This window comes from Scatophagus argus, chromosome 11 (assembly GCF_020382885.2).
Source record: "Scatophagus argus isolate fScaArg1 chromosome 11, fScaArg1.pri, whole genome shotgun sequence".
NCBI classification, from domain to species: domain Eukaryota; kingdom Metazoa; phylum Chordata; class Actinopteri; family Scatophagidae; genus Scatophagus; species Scatophagus argus.
Window position 1 is genome coordinate 14,195,062 of NC_058503.1, and position 23,057 is coordinate 14,218,118.

General features: G+C 41.0%; 3 protein-coding genes across 7 annotated transcripts in view; 2 read left to right on the top strand and 1 right to left on the bottom strand.

Moving 5' to 3' along the window:
- The window catches only part of LOC124067664 (protein FAM126B-like), a 39,365-nt gene extending 36,057 nt beyond the window's left edge, over positions 1-3,308 (bottom strand). The window contains exon 1 of one of the 2 annotated variants that reach the window (XM_046405226.1): positions 2,918-3,308. The gene's annotated coding sequence lies outside the window, so the exon portion shown is untranslated. The remainder of the gene's footprint in view (positions 1-2,917) is intronic. The other variant, XM_046405228.1, reaches the window with a different exon arrangement.
- A 425-nt stretch (positions 3,309-3,733) lies between these two features.
- Positions 3,734-8,856, top strand: LOC124067665 (CASP8 and FADD-like apoptosis regulator). Its single transcript, XM_046405229.1, has 10 exons — positions 3,734-3,997; positions 4,109-4,444; positions 4,546-4,651; positions 4,849-4,984; positions 5,820-5,869; positions 5,955-6,024; positions 6,182-6,249; positions 6,359-6,437; positions 7,104-7,608; positions 7,721-8,856. The coding sequence occupies exons 2-10, from the start codon at positions 4,149-4,151 to the stop codon at positions 7,848-7,850; spliced, it is 1,440 nt and encodes a 479-aa protein (XP_046261185.1). The 5' UTR covers positions 3,734-3,997; positions 4,109-4,148; the 3' UTR covers positions 7,851-8,856.
- A 1,005-nt stretch (positions 8,857-9,861) lies between these two features.
- Positions 9,862-23,057, top strand: part of dip2a (disco-interacting protein 2 homolog A) — a 76,037-nt gene continuing 62,841 nt past the window's right edge. For all 4 annotated transcript variants that reach the window (XM_046405219.1, XM_046405220.1, XM_046405221.1 and 1 more), the window contains exon 1: positions 9,862-10,572. In XM_046405219.1, the coding sequence (XP_046261175.1) occupies positions 10,449-10,572 (124 nt within the window). In that variant the 5' untranslated portion in view covers positions 9,862-10,448. The remainder of the gene's footprint in view (positions 10,573-23,057) is intronic.

Here is a 23,057-nt window from a genome sequence, read left to right on the forward strand (position 1 = left end):
GAATCACAGTGTGGAGACTAAATCCTATAACTTAAGAAAAACAACTAGAACAGCAGTGATTTTTTTGTTTAATTACTAAGAAGTTGATATAGAAACTATTTTATAATTGATTAATTCTTCTATTTTTTTTCAAGCAAAAACACCACAGAGCAGAAGCTTCATAAATTTGATTTTATCGTTTGTTTTTGACGTAGGCTTCTAATTGGGTTTAGGACATTTGGTCTAACAAATTAAGAAATCCGTATACATCACTGTCTGTGGTATTTATTGTCTTATCTTAATGTTATTTGAGAAAATAATCTGCACATTAAATGATTATCAAAACATTAAAGTTGCAACCCTAAACACAAGTATTGCAATAAAAAAAAATAATAAAATTACTCACCCTCCTAATATGCAATGCCAGTGTGATAATATCATAATAATAATAATAATAATAATAATAATAATAATAATACCATCATTATCTTGGGCAATATACCCTGTGCATACCAAGCCTTGTTGCAATCAGTTTTGAAAGCACTGATTCATTTACAAACCTGAGAGTACACACATCATGCAGCTCCACCTCTTTGGAGCCCCCAGAGGAACAGTATGAACTCGTGTTTGGCTGACAGAGAGACAAGGCTCTGTGCACGAGCGGGGGAAGGCTGGGCATACTGTACATCATGGAGACAGCCAACACGCAGACAGACCTCATACCTGGCAGTGCAGTGAGTCAGCAGCACCATGGCTTTCTCTGCATGCCAAACATATATCCAGCTGATTCCCCAGGATGAATGAGTCACCTGGTGATTTTATACACCAAGAGCCAGTTTGAATGCTGCATGACAACAAACAAAGCAAAATACTATAATCAATTTAAGAAATTTTATATGTCCAAACTGGAAGAAATGGAAGCGCATGGGGCTGGCTCCCCGTGTGATCCCTCTGACTCTGTGGGAGCGAGTACAGTGGAAAATGGTCCATACTGTTAATCCATGGCAGGCTAATTACAGCTTTGATCCCCTAGGCGTGTGCATCACCGTAGGTGGGAGCGGAGCAACACTCTCTGGGGCTCAATACAGTTACAGTTACAATTGTTTTGGCTTAGAGCTGTCACAATAAGCTCACATCTGCTGAAAATGCCCCGTAACTGCAGTACACTGTTCGACAGGTGAATTCACCAACTCCACAATCTGATCTGATGCATTTTACGGCCTTCTGTTCATCAAAGACACAGGCTGGACGAGCCACGATTTGTTACACTGAGCAATAGAAGAAATTCAACTCTGGGAGACAGGGACACAGATTAAGTGGGTAAATGGAGTTCCTGTCTAAAATAGGCTGCGGTTCTGATGATAGCTTAGTCCCAAAACACATGGTGGCAAAGATAGAGCAAGGAAGGAGGCGAGAGGATGATGATGATTTGAGGATGAGCAGCAGATGGCATGGAATTATCTGGATCTTCAGCGATGCATCTTTGCCCATGATGCCATTATTTGAACTGTAGTTTACTTATCATGGTCAACATTGCTTCAGGCAGCATTTACTCAATTTTCTAATATCAGTGTTAAAAACATCAAAAGACCAACTACGAAGAAACGTGCAGACACAAACTGCCTGGCTTGGCAGAACAGAGAAGAATGAATTAGTGATGTTGCTGCTCTAAGGAGTGTTGGTTGTTGATAACTTTGAGCACTAAATTACTGGTGAATGTAAAACACCAGTCGGTCCAAGCACAGTGTATTAGGAGAATAGTGAGAACTTCAGCCAAATGGTGCAGGTAAACGCCCTGTGCTGAAAAACAGCTACCAAGCTGAAATGCTTCTGGGTGAAAAGTTTAAACACCCTTGTGGTCAGATGCTCCCAAACTGACTATGAACCGTGCACTCTCACCTTTGTTTACTGAGGTAAGCAGCTGTAAACTGACACCTCTCAGTTACGTGCTCATACCCAACATAACTTAGGCACTGAAACGTGTAGACATGTATGTACATATCCATACAAATACCTGCTGCAAATTCACAGACAGGAATTTGCAGTATGGTGACCAACTCCAAATCAGCGAGAAATGACCCACGTTAGTTGAAGCAAAGCTTATTCAGAAACTTCAGTCGAACCACTGCACATGAGAGTGATTTCTTATAAAACAACTGCCTTCAGACAGTTAGCTGTTGCTGAACAAAATCAAATCCAAGCTCATGTACGAGGTACTGTGTTCTTGACAAACGCTAGTGCTGCTTTTGCCATTAAAAAAAAAGTTGTGTATCAAGTTTACAAACATGCAAAATTGACGCTTCCGCTCACAATTTTCAAAATAAAACAATTATTCAACCAACGAGCTGAAGCGTTTTGTGGAGTTCAATTTCAAGTGCCACAGTGAAAACGGTGTAATACATACTAAGACGAAATGTGTCGTGGGTAACTTTAAGTGTTTACCATTTACCCTTAAACCGTTACTAAACTGTTAGTTAAAATCTGCTAGCCGACGTGTTAACTGGATGGTTTCTAAGCAGCTCCGTTAGCCAGTTAGTTGACTGCTAACTAGCTAATGGCTTTTACAACGCTGCCACGACAGCTTGAAACTGTACGTCTACGTTAGCTACCTTAGCTCTGCTTGCATGTCGTTAGCGTGCCTGTTCCAGTCAGGAGCCCGTAGACATCCTCGTCCCTATTTTTCACCAGTCGTGACCAGGCCGAAACGGCTGGCTGCTGGTTGCCTGACTCCGACGCCGAAACATCTGCTGTGTGGCCCCTAGCTAAAGACACTTGTGTCGGCACTGGCCAGCCCGCAAACGCTGAAGCCTCCTAGACGCGGGTCTACATCCACATCAACACATTGCTGATGATGGTCCAAGTCACCAGCAACCCCTTGACTGCGACTACTTAGCAAACCCTGACTGTTTTGCCAGCTACCAGGGACTGAAATACTCACCCCGACAGAAGCTAGATATAGCAATGTCAAGCGGTGACTGTATCGAGGAGGTACGGGTGGCGTGTACCCAGAGCGATCACCCAAGTCGAGTATCTTTCCTCCAAATGATCCCTCTCTCAGCGAGCAGCACGTCCGTATGATCTCTCCACACTGCAATGGTGCTGAACCACAGTGGGACGCGATTGGCCAGACTGTGCGGAACTCGGTACGCTTTGGTAAGCAGAAAGCTAAGGCTACCTGCAGGGGGAGCCGCAGTGATGCCTTCATCGCTGTCGGAAAATTTAGGATTACGCGTTGAGCTCATTCTCCACTGACTGTAAATTAAGTATTAAGTTAAGTATATTATTATGTCAATGGCACTTACCCAGCTTGATAAAGAAACCTAAATATACCGATTTTAGAGGATGTTTAAACAGACAGCAGTAGAAAATCTCAAAGTAAAGGTGATTAACTGGAAAATATTAAAACAAGTTAAAATATAAGAAACACAGCGATAGCATTCAAAAGTAAATAACATTAAATATTACACTTTTTAGGCCTACATGACGCTTTTATCCAAAGCGACTTTGTTTTCAACTATAATCCAATTATTGCCAGAATCAAAATACATCAGCTTCATTAAATAAACTGAATAATTTAAGTGCTGAAGCCTGTCCTCATCATTACCTGGGTGTTAAAATGATTATTATTATTATTTTTTAAATAGTCAGTAAATGGATTTTGTTCGAGATACCGACACTACATACAGTCAATGTGCCACGGATTATGCCTTTAAGCTTCTTCTTTTTTTTTTTTTTTTTGTTATAAAAGCCACCGCCTATTTGACTTTCACTTTCGCTTTAGTTTCCGCAATGTTTTTTGCGTTTTGAAACGCAAGAAATGCTGGCAATTCGCATGAACCAATCCTAATTAAGAGTGCTGGTCTCAGTTCATTTGTCTCTGACTTCATGGGATTTCGATTGACGTTTACGTGCAAACGTACTTCCCCAAAAAGAATATTTAGTCGTGCGTCATTTTGTCTGCGTGGGTTTCTGAGGTACTCACTGAGGTCGGGCTTTTGTGAGATTCTAACATTGTGAGGTAGGTTGTCTCATTAATCCTCTCAGTTATTGATTAATTCTTTGTTATATTTAATGACCCATTATTCGGTTCTCAGACCTACCACGGTATTTAATATGATCCCATTTGTAGGCATACCATCCATCAGATAACGTCTCTATTATCAAAGTCCATGGCTGCTCCGGACCAATATCAGCTTCAGGTGATTAATCAGATAGCAGAGGCACTCAGCAGTGATGAACGGGAAAGGCTGTTCTACCTATGTGGAAGCTGGGACACGGACAACAGTGTGGTTTGCTTGAAGGAGATGCTGAAATGTAAAGTAATGCACCATGGGACCGATAACCAGTTGCTGGGAGAGCTGATGCTGGAATTGAGACGTTTTGATATCCTGAGGAAGGTGTGTAAAACCAGCAGAGATGAGGTGGAGAGGACACTGATGAACAGGCAGGTTCTGCCAAGATTCAGGTAAGATGCGTTTTAAGACTCCATATTGGTCCTAAATATATTAATAATCCATGTTTACATACTTTGGTTCTCAAGGTAATCATGAGTTTTCCTTACTGCAGAGTGCTGATGTCCAATATCAGTGAAGATATGGCCAGTGAAGATCTGAACAGTGTGAAATTCTTGTTAGTGGGCACATTATCCCGTGAGAAGATTGAAAGCGCTAAGGTGAAAAATACAAAGAGAAGTTTGGTTTTTTATCACCACTGACTGTGAATGGTATTATCACTTACTCAAACTGTCGTTCTTGTGTGTGTGAGGGGAGTTTTGCCGTGATGTCACTTGACAGAAATATGTCAAATACTTTTTAAACTTGCATTCTGAGGGGAAAAAAAACTAACTTCCCTTTCTCTCTTTCGTGACAGAGTTTCCTGGCTGTGATAATTGAACTTGAGAAGCTGGATATCGTTTCACCTCAAAAAGTCGACTTCGTGGAGGAATGTCTGCTAAACATCGACAGGATTGACCTATCTAAAAAAGTGACCGCCTACAAGATGTCAGGTGGGACTGTATTTCACTTTTTATTGCATACAGTGTATGCAAAGTATAAGATATTTAAATCTTCTATAGGCCAGTAAATGCTGAAAATGGGAGATGAAAATGAATGATTCTTTTTGTGTGTGTGCTCATATGACTGAATGGTTCACCACAGGTATATAAATAAATCACATCACATGGCACAGGCTGTAGTTTCCCTAACCTAGAGGAAACTAGATCATGCATGTAGAAGAACAGAAACCCGCTTTTACCCGTTGACCATCTATTGTTCACACGATTTGCTTCACTCACACACCTGACAAAGCCTGTTGTGTTCATTAATACTAGCTTAATGTCCACAGAAGTACTGTTAAAATGCCATACCTCAGTTGGACACCCGCGATAATACAGCACTAAACTCTGCATGTATTAAACCATATGTTTTAGCTCACTCCAACTATCATGTCTCAATCTTACTTTAAACTACTAAAAACAGAACCTTAGTCAAACCAATACAAATGTTTTCCTTCAACATGTACACATCCCCAGACTGTACTTTTTGAAATAGTGTGTGTTTGCCCAAGGACCACATATCTGCGCCCCACATAAAAAGTTTCTTGCACAGACTTGATAGAGAGAGATACCAATGTCTATAAATTATTTAGAACAAAAACATACAGATGGGGAATTCACATTACAGTCCTACATAGAAAACCTGGAAATAGATCGTGACCAAGTAACTTCACATCCACATGCAGCCAAAGCATGCATTTTTGAAAAAAAATCCTAAAATTACAGTATTTTTTATATCTTTCATTACTTATATTTACTTGTATTTGTCTGTGTGCACCTGTCACAGTTGGAACAGCTGAATATCATCCATCTCAACAGCAAAGGTGCAAAGCTCCAGTGAGTATGAGTACAAAAGTCAGTATTCACTGTATTCATTTACCATCTCATAAAACAAAACCTTTTCAAAACATCTTCCCCTTAGAAACCATTGACCCTAGCGATTGGTTCTCGTCCTCTACCGCCAACGAGACAAGGACAGTCCCTCCACAGTGGTAAGACAAGCAAATCAAAGCAACGACAAATATATGTATTTTTCTGAGATACTGTAAGTGAAACAAGGTCACCAGTAAACATTATTTCACGTAGCTGTTCAGTAAAAACACAGGAAAGCCCCAGATCACCCACTGTCTTCCACTTTGGTATTTACAGTACCACATTGCTCTTCAGCGGTAACAGAAACCATGCCAGTGTCTGTGTACAGAGAGCAAACCTGTCAGGTAAGGTTTTCACTCATTATTTATGCAGGTTTATATGTACATGATCGAGTTTGGTTTAACTAATAAAATGCATTTGTGAAACTGGTTTGCTTGTTCTTTTGCATTACAGAGTCAACTAGATGCGTACAAATTTAACACTAATTCAAGAGGACTTTGTGTCATCATAGACTGCGTGGGTAATGATGGAGGTGAGACACTTTGTATCTACAGTTCATTGGTGGCAAAAGTATTCACTTTTATTATTACACATGTAATACCTGTATCTCAGTGTAGAAACACAAGTGAAAAGTCCTGCATTTAAAAATCATACTTAATTAAAGCTTAGGGGTCGTGAGACAATTAACAGGTGGGGAAAGATGAAAGTATGATCTTACCTTTCTTGTCCTCTGACAGTTCTTTAACTGAAACCCTGTGGCAAGTTTTGAGAGGAAAATGTCCTTTTGGTGGAAATGCTAATAACTCACAGACGTGGCTGTTCCCAAGAAGCCAGTGTGTTTTTGTAAGAGAGCACTAGCCAAAAATGTCAGGAACCACCAGTTTTAACACAGTGTTTATATTATATATTTCCCATATGTATTTTTTTATGTAAAATAGTATGAATAATGTGAGAACGGACTAGTAACTATAGCTGTCAGATAAATATAGCGGTGGAACGAAGGACATTATTCGAAATGTAATAGAGAAAGAATATAAAGCAGCAGAAAACAAACCTGCTTAGTTACATGTACCACTGAAAAATTATGTTTCTGCAAGTACTCAGATCAGATTATTAGTTGGACAAAACAAGCAAATACATGGAGATATATTTAGGAGCAGCTGTAGTCTGATGTTTTTTTTTTTCATTAATCTCTCAGACATGTTGGAGCAGACGTTTAAGGCCCTCCACTTTAACGTTGTCCTCCACAAGTGGCTGAGTGCGGAGGACACTTTCTCTGCTCTCAGAGGGACGTTCAGACAGAGAGAGAACCTTGAATGTGACGGCTTTGTCTGTTGCATCATTAGCCGTGGTACGACAAATTATCTGCTGGGTACTGACTCACACGGTGAAGGTCTACATCTGGACCACGTCAGGCGTCTTTTCACTGCTGATTCGTGCCCAATGCTGGCTGGCAAGCCCAAACTCTTCTTCATCCAGCGGTACAACATCTCCGAGTTTCAGCTCCGTGCTAGGATGCGCCACCAGGATGAGGATCTGGAGACGGATGGGTGTCAAACACTTCCAAGTCGCGATGTCATCCCTACAGATGCAGACGTGTTCTGGAGTCACTGCTGGACGGATGATGGTCAGCTGGAACAAGGAAACCATCGATCGATTTACCTGAAGGGTCTGACAGATGCCTTACACAGAGGCCAAAGGAGGTACAGGCAAACAGTCAACAGCAAATTCAGCGTCTGTTTAGCATAGGACAGTTTCCAGGTAAGCTATAGACCATAAAAGCCATGTACTAAACGCTTATTTGTGTTCTGACAGGAAAACACATCTTGTTGATGTTCATACCGAAGTGAATGGGGCCATCTTTGAGCATAACAAGAGGAATTCTGGAGCAAAGTACCACATCGAGGTGAAACATACTTTACGGAAAAATCTTTACTTGCAATAGGAAACTTAGAGCTATCACTTTTGGTAAATCTTCAACAATATCAGTTATATATTAATGTCATATATTCCGTGCCACAGAAGAACCTTTCCTTAACTGTGTACTTAGTGACACCTGGTGGTTGCATTAACTCAAAGCAAAACTTATTTAATTGTTTGTTTTTATGTTAATTTATTTGATGATTGAAATTTTTTACTCAGTATGTTATGAAGACATCAACTATAATATCAAACATGCAAATGTACATGTGCAACAAAGTAGTAGTGGTATAATGGGACACCAACTCCTAACCCAAACCCCAGAGAAAACAATAGACACTTGGAAACAACAAACCCAATGTCTACACGTAATCACACATAACCTGCTGCGTTTTTGAAGCATAAATGTGAATGCCATTTTTCTTGCCATATGCAGTGCAGCTAAACCGATAGCTAATATGTACATGTATTTTATTTTATTTTTTAGAATATCACTTTTATGATCTCTTTAAGTTTGTGTGGTTAATTGTTTTTGTAAATGGGGACATTTGGGGTGTAGTCAACACTACATTTGATCCGTCCGCCTGTCATTGTTTGTATGATGACACCTCTGAATACTTGTATTACATTTAATGTTTTAATATTTTCCTGTTTTGTTTTAACTTGGATATATGCATTTTCTGTGTTTTATCTTAATGCAAAAAGAGAGAGAGATAAGTGCGTTATAAATAAATGCAAGTATGTGTGACAATAGCCAACCTGATCTAGGAACTACTCTCTCTATATTTTTCTTTACTGTTTTCAGTAGTAAAGAAAATATATTTTACTGGTTCCTGAAATGAAAGAGGCAGTAAGTCAGTGTACCTTTAATACCTTCAATATATTTTTACAATAAGTTGAACTCAATTGCATATTTTGTGTTGTTTTAGTTTCTTTTCTTTTAAACATTTCTGTACTCTTTGCTAGATTACAATGAAGTTAAAGAACAATGATTAAAATATAAAGACCTACATGTTCATAGGGTCAATTGATGTCCAGTGCCAACGTCATTTGTGTTCAAGAGGCAGGAACCGAGGCGGTAATTGTAATGTATATTGGGGACACATATGTTGACTCCACGGTCAAGAACTTGGCAGGACCATAGGGACTCCTCCCAATGTCCAGTCATTTCTTTGACAGGATCTTCTCCCTACCAGGTTTTGTTTTTGGCAGACCTCCTATGGTCTGCTATAGACTATAGACTAAGTCGATACTACTTTCAGGTGGATTAACGACCCAGGACCCATACAACCAAACTACTGCTGAACTGATGACCTTTATCTGTCCTGCTCACCCAACAGTCTGTCTTACAACCATTTCCATTCTTTAAAACCTGACTCCAATTTCAAGAATTTGAAGGCCTAATCACTACATTAATGGATTATATATGGTAATTTGTAACTTTACATTAATCTAATAATTCATTTCTCGTCAAGTGCTTTGACACGCTCACTTTAAAATATCTTTTACGTAAACAATTTAGTCACATGTTTGTTTGAGCCCCCCAGGATTCCCCTAGGCTAAAGTGAAAGTGAATGTAAAGCAATTGTGTGAACTTTGCCAGATTCCCACAGTAACCTTGTAGGTGGGTAAGGACCACACTTAAGACAGCCCTTCAACTGACGTTGTCTTCCATTTTATACACTTGAACTTGCTTGGACTAACTAATTCCACTTCAACTTCAATTTATCACCTACACCTAGCAGAAGTAAATCGACACTTCAGCTTCGTTCAGCATTTAAAGTTAGGCTGAAACTTCAGCTCCTTTCATCACTTCCCTGTGTTTAAACTATTCGAAATGTTTATCAACACTTGCATTTTGTCGCAACATTTAGCCCTTTCAAGTTATAAACAGGATTTTTGTTGCAGGTTTTCAGTTGTTTGTATCCTCACAATCTAAACTAACAATCTCAATAAGCATCTAGTGAGTCAAAAAAAAATAAGTGATTGTTTTTTAGTGTGACATCAACCAAATTACCAAATGTTTTTTTTTTTCAATAACAACAATATCTCCAAAGTCGCACCACATGGGCCACGCAGCACTGTGATCGTGACAGTAGGAGGCAGGCAAGTTTTATGAGCATATTAGGACACCGCGTGCAGCACACGAGCACGCGCACAGACACGAGAGCAGAGCTCGTGGACGTGCACGGTCAGGGCTGCTGTTGCTATGATGCAATGGCGACTGCGCCGTGGGAAGCGAGCGAGGAGTTGAATGAGTTCCCTCCACAGTTGAAGTGAAGCAGCCGCCGACAGTCAGCCCAGGACACCGTCAGTGCCGCCGAGGGACAGACAGCAGGAACGGAGACACTGGCAGGACCTTGTCCTTCCACTCTACATGGAAACGCACAGCCAGGTGTGTCTGCTAGCCTCGCAGCTAGCCGTGTCATGACGGTTGGAGAGATTTCTCACACATCTGTACGACGTTGCAGCGAGACGGCAGAAGCACCAACACCCTGTTTGCCCTCCGCAGCCGAATCCAAGTGAGGAGGGTTGTTCTTCTCATTTTTTTTTCCATTTCTGGTCGCATTAGCCTCCTCACCTGCGACTCGGTGGACCTATTTGCGCTTTTTACCGGACCACCATGGCTGAGAGAACCTCCAGCGGGTTGCTAACGATGATGTTGGAGCCCACACCGGCTGTCGCTATGACCCTGCCGACGGAGGTCCGGGAGAAGCTTGCGGAGCTGGAGCTGGAGCTCTCTGAAGGTAAGTTGACAGTAAACGTGTCAACGAAGTATGTGAACGCACCGTGTGGCCAAAGCACGCTTCCTGGAGGAGTGCTTTTAATCATAGCTCTTACATATGACAGCTTTCAGAAACCACCGCCCTTTATCTTGGCATTGTGGCTCATGCTTGAAAAACATGCCAGCATCAGCGAAGCCCCTCTGCTACTATCAGTCGTTACCTAAACTCAACTTCAGCTGTAGTTTTCTCCTTATGACTGTCAACTGCTGCAGCACAGGGAATTGCTGAACTAAATTATACTGGTTAATGGGTTGGGCAAATTCACTTCTGATGAAGACAAGCTCTTCTGTTGTCCCGACATTATAAATATCACACGTTCAAACTCCAAATACCGTATTTGATCAGATGGCTATCTGCCTCAACGGTAACAGCTGAGCTGACACACCCATACTGCTGTTGTGTGGATATGCTTTTCACATAACCGGAGGGTTTGTCCCTTTCTGAAAATGAGAGTTAAGAACCAGCACAGGTCTCATCTCGTCTGACCAGCTCTGTAATGGTGAGGGAACCATGAAATTAAAAGGTCATCAGAAAAGTTGAATCAGTGAAGAATATCCTTACATTGCTCAACACTGACAACATGGGTTTTTATTTGCATCATGTTTGGATCACAGTAAAAGAACTTTGCTGATATTGCCATGGATTTACTTTGATAAACTTTAGGACAAAAACAGCAAAGATATAGGAGTTTGAACATGGCGATATTGCAGGTCTAAAAAGTATTGTGATCTAATTTTCTAGACATCAGGCCAAGTCAAGTGTCTAAATTATCTTATATGTGAATTCTTTGAGTTTGAGTTCACTTTTTTTTTCAGAATCAGATGTTTTGAACCCCCAAAAAAAATAAATCGACCTGCTGACAGAAATGCAACGTCATTATATACCCGAACAAAGTCCTGCGCAATAAGAAAGGAGTGTTTCCTGATTTGATTTATTACCCTTACCTAATTACTTTCCTTGATGTTTTCCCTAAAGGACAAATTACTGTATGCAGCCTTCATGTAGCTGAGTAAATCTTTATACCTAACCATCTTAACAAACAGTTTAGCCCCTCCGAGCCCCATATAAAAATAAAACACGAAATTACCGATATTTGTGCAACTTGTCAGGTGAAACCTGCATGATTTGTGTTTTTTTCTTGGTATTAGTTGCCAGAAAGACTTAACATTTAACTGCAGTCCCTCAGTCCTGTACCAAGTAAATAAAGATGGGCTCATCCTCCTGTTGACTTTAAACCTTAAAGTGCAGAGTTTCAGTGCACTGTAAATACAAGGGTACTTGTTTTCCACAAAGCTTTTCTTGTGTTTTTTTTGTTAGTACAATGAGACTCATTGTTTAACTGTCCTCCTTTAACTTGGGCAGTCCTCACGTGGAAAAATGAGCTGAGCTGTCGTACTAATTAATGACCTACACTGAGTCTGATTAGATTTGGGATTTGACCCTGGGGTGTGACCCTGTGACTCTTGCCAACTCCAGAGAAATACTGCAAGCCAATAAGTGTAGTCTTAGAAGTTTAGATAATAGAAAACCCACTGACCCGTGGCCAAAGTCTTTTCTCTGTCCATGTTAGCTGTGTGAAGTAGCACCACACCAGGGTTAGGAATAAACCAAAGGTGTCCACTTAGATAAGCACAGTAACTGCCACTGAGGCCCCTAATGGGACAGGCATGTTTTCAGGAGCGCCTACCAAATTAATCTATATCTGTCCAGTTTCCTCTTCCTGCTCTCCACATGTCACATCCTGCCATGTTGGAGCTCTGATAGCAGCGTATCCCCGACTCTGTTGCCTTCTGCTACTCTTTCTGGCTTTTCTTCTGTTGTCTCTTACCCAGCGCCTCTCCCTTTCACTGCCTGTCTGCACCTCCATGTTTCCTCTATTTTATCCCTGATCAAAGAAGGTGATGTCATTCTCTTTAGGCTAAAGAGAAATCAACCTCTTTTTTCCCCCCACTCTCAAATCCTATTCCTGTACACTGCTGTGAACTTTTCACCTCTCTGTGATGCCCTTCATTTGCCTCCTCGCTGCATCCTGCCTCAGGACAGAATAGACATCTCATTTTATTGGAAGGAGATGAGAGCCTGAGAATCCTGCAGGTTTTCTATCCTTCCCAATCAACTGTTCTCGTAGGGATTTAAAGTCAGACATGTCCCACTGACAGACACATCTTGGTTTTTAGTATGCATGGGTGTTCCAGCAGGTGTGTGTGAATGTGCAGGAACACTGTATTATTCATGGAGTTGAATAGATGTGTCATGTATGTTTTCTTAAGCAGTTTAGCAGCAGCATCAGCTTGAGACAGTTCAGCAACTCAGCTAGATAATATTCCAGCATCAGCAGCTTAGGCCTGCTGATGTGTGAAATAAGCAATCTGTGCTCTCTTATTGTGGTTATAATAAATTGTGTTTCCTCCAGAGATGCATTTGTTCTCAATTTATCTCTCTTTGTTTGTATTTCTTGGTAAACACGTATCCTAAAATGTTTCAAATACTTCACTCTATGATCCTACGGTCCTTTAAAATCCTGCGCCACTTTGAATGTGCAGGTATTCATTTTGTTTACCTCTTGTCACAAGGCAGTTCTGTTCAGTTTATTCAGTTAATAATTTTAGTTAGATAAATTTGAAATCACTCCACACTTTTACTGTTTAGACTGAGGTTGTTTTGTGAAACAGGATTACTCAATAATCTGAATACCTTCACAAAGTTAAACCTGGAAAACCTGATTTAATGACCTTAAAGTAAGTAAAAGGGTTTTTATGGCTTCTCAAAATTCAGCTTTAATTCTTTAGTTTTCTTTCATAACATTAAATATACAAAATAAGCATCAGTCAAAGTTATTAGAGGCATGGTATGATGTTATGAGAAAAAGGTGTAGTTCAGTTTACATTTCAGTTTTGGTATGGATTGAGTAAACAATATGTAATTAATTTCTGAGCTTTAGCAATTCTGATGTTGAATTTTGTTACCTTTGTACAGAGCCAGGCAATGTGTTATGTTAAGCTATCCAGCTGCTGGCTGATGCAACACATTTACTGCACTGGACATAAGACTGATATCAGTCCTGTCATCAAACTCTTGGCAAGAAATAATTGTATTCCCCCAAAATGTCAAAACTATTATCTGTTATTCCTTTGTACCTAATCTGCTGGATCAAGACTGTGTGAATGTGGTTTGATCAGATTTTGATTGACAGTAACTAAACAACCCACCAACTGTTATTATCTCTGAGTCAGATGTTGCCCTATCCTGGTTGACACGCGCAAGTTTTTGATGTTTTCTAACTTAGCTCCACTCACTTCAAACCAATGAGAAGAAACGCAACACAAAAATACAAACACAGCAATCATTCACAGAAATGTTAAATAACCAAAACTGTTCTAACTTTAATTTAACTTGTGAGTTCATGGAGGACTCCGCCACTCGTGGTGAGAAGCTCACTGAGAAAATGTATTTTTAGGGCCTTTAATCAGTGCAGTTTAGCTAGTGTGGCAATTGTGCTTTGTGAGACAGACTGCTGTGGCTTTTTCCAACAATGCTGTTATACAGAAATCCCTGCCTACCAAATTCCACACATCATAGTAATTGTAATGGGCCTGTGGTATTTCTCAGCTGACCTGGATGCAGATGAGTGGCCAAAAGATGGGGCAGAAAGGAGGGCAAGAAGACGGATGATCCCCATTATCTCCTGTGGCGGGGGGGAGAGGGAGCGATGCCTTCTGCTGAGTAATTCATAGGCCCACTCTATCATTCCCTGGTTTTCTTGCCTCCTCCTTTGTTTGCTCTGTAAACCCTCTGATTACAAAGTCATTTCTAGTCCAGTGCTGGTGTTTGCTGGGAGCCTGCCAAACCCCTGGTTGGTCATTGTGCTTGTTTTGCCTGCTCCCATTCAACAAACATTTACAGAGAAGCATTGCAGGGTTTCGGTCAATGGTGCCTGGCTTGTTTTTAGTTGCTTGAAAATGGTTGTAGGTTTTGCAGCAGGTTTTAGGGGTTTGTAAGAAGATCCAGAGGCATATATGTTTTGCGAATGCAAAATGAAAATGGTGTTTATCTTAAGTCAGATTATCTGGTCAGTTTAGACACTGTTTTCATTTGCTCTTACTGTTATCTATATGCTATTCTCTGTGGCTGCCATGACTCAATTTCCCCATGGAGATCATTAAAATTTCACCTTATCTAACCACAAAGATAAGGTGAGACTTAATTCACTGTAGAGCTGTAGGTAAAGAGGTGCCCAGACAGACCGCTGTCAGGTGGTAAGTGTAGTAACGAGAACTATGCTGATTAAAAGTACTTGTCAGTCTCTGTAATGATCAGCTGTGTTTTTTTTATCCCCAGGTCCTTAAAAAGCCTTAAAATGTCATGTAAGGTATGATTTTCATCCAACAGAAGAACCCGACAATAACGTGTAACATAGGCCTATTATACAGTCAGTGTTATAGGCTCGCATGGTGGGGGTTAGAGGATATCTTTGATGGCCAGCAGTTTCATGAAACCTCTTCTTGGAAAATATGAGTGTACAGGAAACTCCAGTGAGTTGGCCTATGGAGTTAGTCAAGGAAAGACCACTGCGTGCAGGGAATGACCTCGTGTTGGTTCTGACTCATTCCTCTCTGTGGTCACTTACTCCCACCACCAGTGAAGGCAGAACGTCCACAGGGCTCACCCACTGAGTTCGGTCCATTGTTAAGCAAAACCTAACATTTGATGAAGGTATAATCACATTCTACATTAAGAGCTTTGGGAACATTTGGGATTTAGGGCGATTACTGAAGGATCTCAAAGTCCAGTTTGGAGATAAAGAGATAGCTTTGCTGTGCCCCTGCCATAGTTTAGGATAGAACGTGGAGGGTCATAAATATTTGGAGGGTGTGCCTCAGAGCAGGGTCGAGCTTTAGATTCTTCTGCTGCTCTCATATACTAAAGCTTGTATGTGCGAATCTGTGCACATGGAAGTCTGTGCCCATTTGGTCCATTTACATTTTGCTTGTGTCTCTGGGTGGATTGTTAAGGTGCTCCTTTCCTTAAGTACAAACCACAAAGCATCAGTGATCCACCTCTGTCAGTGTTGGCTGTATATCATTTTACAAGCAGTAAATATTTGATAAAATATTTTTATTCAACAAGTGACTTTAAGGATCAAAAGCAAAATAGCAATTAAGTTATTTTCAGTCGATTTTTTGCTTATACATCATTTTTGCTCGACTAATATTTTTAGCAATGATTGTTTTCCTGCTACGCTTTTTATGTCCCTGTGGAGGTATTGTGAGGGCTTTCAGCTCATGGGGATTTCAAAATGTGTTCAGAAACTGGAGATATTAAAAATAGGTTTTTTCCCTCCTCTGCCTGCATGCCAAGAATATGACATTTCATTCTCTTTTGACTGATTCAGCCGTGAAGTTTCACTGACTTACTGACTCTATTTCAGTAGTCTTTTATTGCATGTTGTGCTTCTTTGCTGTGGTTCCAATTGATGGCACAAATCACTGCACAGTTTGAGTACATGGCCACACTTCTACAGTTCACACAACTCGTGACAGACAGCAGCATTTTCCAATATGCTGCCACTGTGCCAGTAAGGGCGAAAGTTCAAAGTACCAGTGGGTGAATATCTTACACTTGGTATCTGTGAATCCTGATTGACATATGGTACATTTCATTACTCCGGTCAGACATGGACACTTAAAATAAAATAAAATAAAATGTCCATGACAGCTAGCTGTATGCACACTACAAAAGCCCAGTTAATTCCCTGGTTGTTTGTTCCCATATTCTCATGACTTCAGAGGAATGCAGTTCCACAGACATTTAGGACATGGCTAAATGAAGAGCTAACAGCCTCTCATCTGGATTATTAATGTTTTAAACAAACAACAACAACAAATAAAGAAGAGAGAATTACTATCCATGTTTATTTTGAGTGTTAATACTAAATATTATTACCACATTAAAATTACTACAACATTGTATCAAAGCTTCTAACAGTTCATTATGAGTCTAATAAATACATTAAAGCCCCAGATCTTGGACTCAAGCTCCTTCTTTGCGTTGGTCAACAATCATCCAATTCATTATCCTTATATTGACGGCTACCAGCAGCTAAACCGACTCCTGCTATATCTGCTGTATGTCTCTGCATTTTGCTGTGGTCTTAAGTCTCCTGCTGTTGAGCTCCCTTTACCACCTTTTGAATCAGAATGACTGGATAGAGGTGGGAATTTGGCATTTTTGAAACCCACCACAAACTTGGCACTTCGTGAACATAACAGTAGAAAGATGGTGCCAGCCTCCAACCGAGTCACCATCCTGTCACAGAGAGACAATGAGCTCTGTGGCTGACTAGAAGGTGCGTTTGGTAGCACTCAAATGGGGATTTTTCTTTTTGCAAGGAATAAAAGTTTAAGCCTTTTGCACAACTTCATAAATATCTCCCGAAGTTCAGAATGTTTTCTTCATTGTAATGAATGCCAGGTGACACCGTATGTGTCCTTGCTGTGAGGAAGATGGCATGCATACTGGAGAGCAGGGCAGTGTGGTGGGCACCGGCGCCAGGGAGATCTGCTGACCAAACAAGCTGCATACTCCACTTCAAGGGCACGTTGCAAAATTCACTCGGCTCTGTGCACCGCATTCTCCTGCCCGGCAAGGCTTTTGTTCTGCCTCCATCAGCTTTCTGGTGTACATTCTTTGCTGTCTGTTTGTCTACCTGATTGTGTATCTTTGATCCCTTGCCTTCTCTATGCCCATCTGGTGGAGACAGGCTTAGCATGAGGACTGGATGGCAGTTCAGATCCACCACCCTCCAGATAACACCACAACTTAGTCTGGCCTCTCCCTGGTCCAGTAACACTCACAGCAAAGCACACACACAAAGTGCCTTCAAGTTATCCGAGTTTTCTCCAAAAGATATTGAATGGACTCTAAGACCTTATTTTCATGTTCAATCATTCATGTTTCCTGCATGAGTGCATTTTATTCACAGCAGTTGTACTGCAGTGTTTTCAATGTTCTGAGTGAACTGCTTGCCAAGGATAAAAGGACAGAGGTCACTGAGGTGTGCAGGGAGCCTTTATGCCACAGATATTTTTTCTGAGCCCAAGGTAATAAAAAACATCAGTAGTCCTTCATATCCCTTTTGCTGTCTTCATTATTTCATCATTTCTTTTACTCTTTAATATTTGATTTCTGTGTTAATTGCTGAATCACTTCAAACATTCATGCTGTAGCATTAACGGAATACATTGCTTTGATTCAAGTGACACACACACACACACACACACACCACCACCAGCACTACCTCTCCCTTTTCACATGGGCCTTTAATAGTTAAAACTGTTGGATTCATAATACAGGCTGCAACTGTGAAAACACCTCAGGAGGCCTCACAGAAGCATCTGATTGTCTAATAAATCATCTGCTGTATCTTGCCAGAGAGTGTTGATTGTGCTGTTGCTTGGAATCCCAGTAAAATAAGCTGGCAATGATGTAACTCAACAGTATGTAATTGAATTAAATGATGCCAATTAAGGGCGGCACGGTGGTGCAGTGGTTAGCACTGTCGCCTCATAGCAAGAGGGTTCCAGGTTCGAATCCCGGTCTGGGCCCTTCTATGTGGAGTTTGCATGTTCTCCCTGTGCCTGCGTGGGTTTTCTCCGGGTACTCCGGCTTCCTCCCACAATACCAAAAACATGCACATTAGGTTAATTGGCTACTCTAAATTGCCCCTAGGTGTGAATGTGAGAGTGTGTGGTTGTCTGTCTTTGTGTGTTGGCCCTGCGATTGACTGGCGACCAGTCCAGGGTGTACCCTGCCTCTCGCCCGTAGTCAGCTGGGATAGGCTCCAGCTCCCCCGCGACCCTGACGGATAAGCGGTATAGAAAATGGATGGATGGATGCCAATTAATTCCAGAGAGGTGGTGTAATGATGTTATGGTCAGCAGCAACACTTATTAGCTTCTCCTGACCTTCTTTGTCCAGGAGCTAACAGAGGTCAGCTTGCACAGCTTGTCTGGCAGGACCATGTGGAGTCGATGAACTTAGCTCTGTCTGCGGCTGGTCACAACATGCAGACCTTCATGAAAGCATGAAGCAAGTACAACAAAGGGTGACTTAAACAGTACGAAAAACTATTATGTTCTTGCTGCTTTACCTACAATAGATAAGTTTCTTGTTTTTGCCATGAAATGTACGGTTTTAATTGTGTTTCTTTGTTGCCAAGAGTGATGGCCAGTTACACCTCTGACTATAGTGTAACATCTCTTGAAAAACTTTGTTTGAATTTGAAGCAATTTGAAGCAATTTTTTTGCCAGTTCAATCGATGTCTCGGTGTACTCAGGTGTGATGTGCAGATCAAAGACAAACTGGGCCCTTTGTAGCAGCAGCATTGTGAGCCTTCTGGTGGAAAACAAACAGACAGAAAATGTCTGGAATGTGCCGTGACCTATTAACTTAACCGTGAGGAGAGGGTTTTCCAAATCCACACCACTGCTGGGGGGCACATAGCATAGCAGGTTGTCCCAGCATTTCAAAAGAACAAGGCCAAGTTGGTTTCCTATGCTTTACCTCATTCCCTTAGGTTTCCCAGTACCCAGTAGAATATGGGGCAAGTTTTTGTTTTTTTGTTTGTTTTGTTTTTTTTATTCTGCAAAATGTGATTCATCCCAGAAAATGTGTTTTCAGACTGGGTGCTTTGAATAAGCAGACAGTTTCAAGTGAGCTGACAGCGTGCTATCCGACATGTACCTGTATAACCAGAAAGTAAAGAGAGACACAGGGTAAAGACAAGTCAGAACTGTATTTAAAGCTCCTGAGGCATAACTGACAAACTGTGGAGTCTCGCTCAGCATTTAACAAAATTACTAATGTCTGTAATACATCAAGTTGTATATCTTCTGGATAAACATCCAAGCTTTTTTGTTATGAGGCTGCTTCTTTTGAGTCAGTGCTGCATTTTAAGAGGTAGCATTAACATTTAAAACATGCAGGTAGGATATGAATGTACAACTAAAGTGACTAATGATTAATTTTAAAAATGTTAGCTTGATGTTGTGAAAGCATCTGTGAATACCTTGTTCAGATTTTCTACCCGTCCTGTACTTGTGCCTGTGTGTGGTTTTGAATATTTACCATAACTGTTTTGGTTGCTTTCAAACTGTCTGATTGTGCACGTGTTGCCATGGCCAGTAGAACTGATGGCCACAGCTACTAACATGAGATCTTAGCTGTAATAATTGGGGCAGAAGCTTTTTCAGTTTAAAACAAGAGAGAAATCCTTCCTCCTAGTGCCGTAACCTTCACGACCATATGCTGGTGACCTACACCTTTTAGACAGTGAGTGAGAGCTTTAACTGAACTGTGTGTCTGAGGGCATATTTGATAAATTGTGATTGAATATAGACAACAGCACACTAGGCCTAAATATTACATTTTTTTTGGCCATTTTGTCTTCCTTCTAAACTTTTGTAATACAGCAGCTTTGTTGATCAAAGCATATTGCAGGTTTATTGTGTAAGTTAAGGTTATTCCACCAGCTTTTTTCCCCTCATGTGCTTTGTATTCCTCTGTATCTGTGAAAAGATCACTAAAACACGTCTTTAGTTTGCAAATTTGGTATGCTTTCAGTTGCTTTGTTGTAAGTGAGTAAGACTTACTACCTTGGGAGATCTCCATTCCTGAGTAATGATGTATGAATGTGATCTCTCACACAATGTATATTCTGAAGTCTAAAGTAATCCCTGTGATGTTTTCTCTGGCACTGCCACGAACACACCAGATGTTTTTTCACTGATAAGGAGTTCAGAGCGGAGTGTTGAAGAAGTTTTCTGAGCCAAACTTCTTACCTTCAAAATGCTTTTAACATAACTTTAAAATTGGCCTACAGATGACAGAAACCAGTTTCAGTACTTATTGTTCATGTTAGTGCACAGCCATGTAGTGTGGGTAATGACCCCCCCACCCCAACTGCCACCCTCTAATATACTTGATAATCCATGTGGCTTCTGAACGCTTTGATCCACCTTTTTGTCACAGTATTAAAGACAGTTTTACTGCCTGTCAACACACCTGGAGATTTCAAATAACCTTTTTACATAGCATTACTTGAGGAATTCCCAGGCGCGTGGGGAGGAACAATGACATGGAAAGAACGTTAAACTGACCCATAATCTAATAATACTAATAACACACACACACACACACACACACACACACATGCACATGTCACGTCTCAGTGCTCTTACTCACAACATTCTTGACATAGAGGTCACAGTGCTCTGCATTCTGTGGTTGATGCTCATGGATGCGGTCCCGTAATGCGTGGCCTGATGATGACAGTTGGAGTTCACTTGTTGAATCTCAGAAGTCTGTCTTCCATTCCTCTAATAATTGCTGTAAACTGCACTGTACATGCTGACTCCACCCTGTCTGCCATTAGGAGGAAGAAGCAGGCAAGTCTGAAATGCCAACAAGTGGTAGAGAGCTGCCGGCAGCTTTTCCTACTGTGTCATGCCCCTGATGACACACACACACACACACACACACTTGAGTGCAAACTCTCTCCTGAGGCTCAATACTGCAGCCTTCAATTCTTTGAATAATTGGCAATTGTGTGGTATGTGTGTGTGTGTGTCTGTGTGTGTGTGTGTGTGTGCGTGTGTGTGTGTGAGTGAGTAAGTAAGCCATATGACATGAGAATCAGAAAGCTAACCCATGACAGTGTGGCTGCTTGCTCGTCCCTCTCCTTGTTATCTAATTTGATGAGACAAACTGAATTTAATTTGACTGTTGTTGTGGACAGGTCAGGCCTATATTTAGCTATCAAGACATTAAATTATAGAGCTCTGATGATGACAAAGTTACTTCACTTAATGCGGGAAGAGGTGAGTAGTAAGAGGATGAGTTGCTGCACAAATGCTATGTCTGATGAAGATGATCGGTAAAACTGAAATGAGAAGGATTTATAGAACAAAGAGTCGAGAACACACCACCTACATTACAGCTGAATCCTGGAATTCCTGCTGGTTCTCATTTTTCTCTTTCTGCCTTTTTGGTGCTTTGAAATGAGTAGTTAACCCTTGTGGGGAATGTTTAAATTAATGTCGTGTTGACCAAGCTAAGCTGTTGAAAACATACTGACAAACAGAGAGAAAGAAAATCAGTTGTGGTAACTACTCAGTTTCTATTTTAAGTTGACGGGTCTTTCAAGTCATCTTCAGTCTTGCAGTTTGGTCTGGTTTTCTGAGGTTAAAGTCAGTTGTTCCAAGTCAAATCTATAAAGAGGGTTGTATTTACATGTCTGTGTCCAGAGGGTCAGCTGAAGTACAAGAAAAAAGGGAGGAAGGAAGGAAGGAAGGAGGAGAGGGGGGAAAATAATGAGGGCTGGATTTAAATCCTCCCTCACTCAGAAACAGCTGCTGGAGTATGTCAGACTTCAGGGAAATCAACATTAACGATTATTCATATTGCTTGTTTTTTAACCTGTTTGTACCAGATTTATGTGCCAACACGGGGGAATACTAGTGACAATCACAGCAAACTATTTCAAGTCTATTTTTTTAGGGATGACTTCCACCAGATTATAGTTATTCTGTTGCAGTAAATACCATGTTGAAACAAATGCTAAGAATTATGGCTGTGTATTCACAAACACTGGATCCTTATATGGAGCATTCACTCAGGTGAAACAGCCACAGTGTCTGCATTAAAATGTGAGCGTTCAGCCGATGCAGCGTTTTTTGAAAATGTGTTTGCAGTCACTGTACTTTTTGTAGATGCATATTGATCTAGCCTGTTAAAGTAGTAAATAAATATACTTTCTGGGTCTGTATGGCAATAATGGAGCTGGCACATAACGATAGAACTTACACATTCTCAGTCAGGTTTCAGAGGATATTATACTTTATCAGAGTCACTCGTAATATACTAGTCTTTTGCTGTGGTTTATACAGCACTGCAAATAAAAGTGTGAGTGTTTTTCTGATTTTGTTGTTTTTGATCTTTTTGTTTTTATTGGCTCTTGAATGGATTTACAAGAAAAATCGTTATGAATAATTCCAACATGTGCATGTGTCTGATGCATTAAGAGTTGTGAAAGTGATCTGTATACAGGCCCTGGCAGGGTCATCCTCAGGGCCTTGAACTGAGTCCCACTGTGACCGATGCTGCATTAGTATGAGTGCAGTATCCCCTGCAGGTCACAGAAGACGAATGATTGGCCAGTGCAGAGCTTGAGCAGGGCTGTCATCAATCTGCACTTTCTCTTTAGGGCAAAAGGAATTGGCCTCTGGTTGAAGAATCATGTGCTCTCTGTCTGCGTAGACAATCATCTGAGACCCACGCTGCTCCGTTTCTTTTTTCTTTTGCACTGTCTGCAGGCTTTAAACATGTATGCATGTGTGGGTTCACATAAACACACACACGGCAGCTCCTTCCCCCCGTGTCACAGCCT

What these genes read in the sequence shown, in the direction of transcription:
- LOC124067665 (XM_046405229.1), top strand. Translation starts at nt 4,149, where the DNA reads ATGGCTGCTCCGGACCAATATCAGCTTCAGGTGATTAATCAGATAGCA. An exon ending in AGCAAAGGTGCAAAGCTCCA is followed by an intron (nt 5,870 to 5,954) that starts GTGAGTATGAGT and finishes TCTTCCCCTTAG; the next exon opens with AAACCATTGACCCTAGCGAT. An exon ending in ACAGAGAGCAAACCTGTCAG is followed by an intron (nt 6,250 to 6,358) that starts GTAAGGTTTTCA and finishes TTTGCATTACAG; the next exon opens with AGTCAACTAGATGCGTACAA.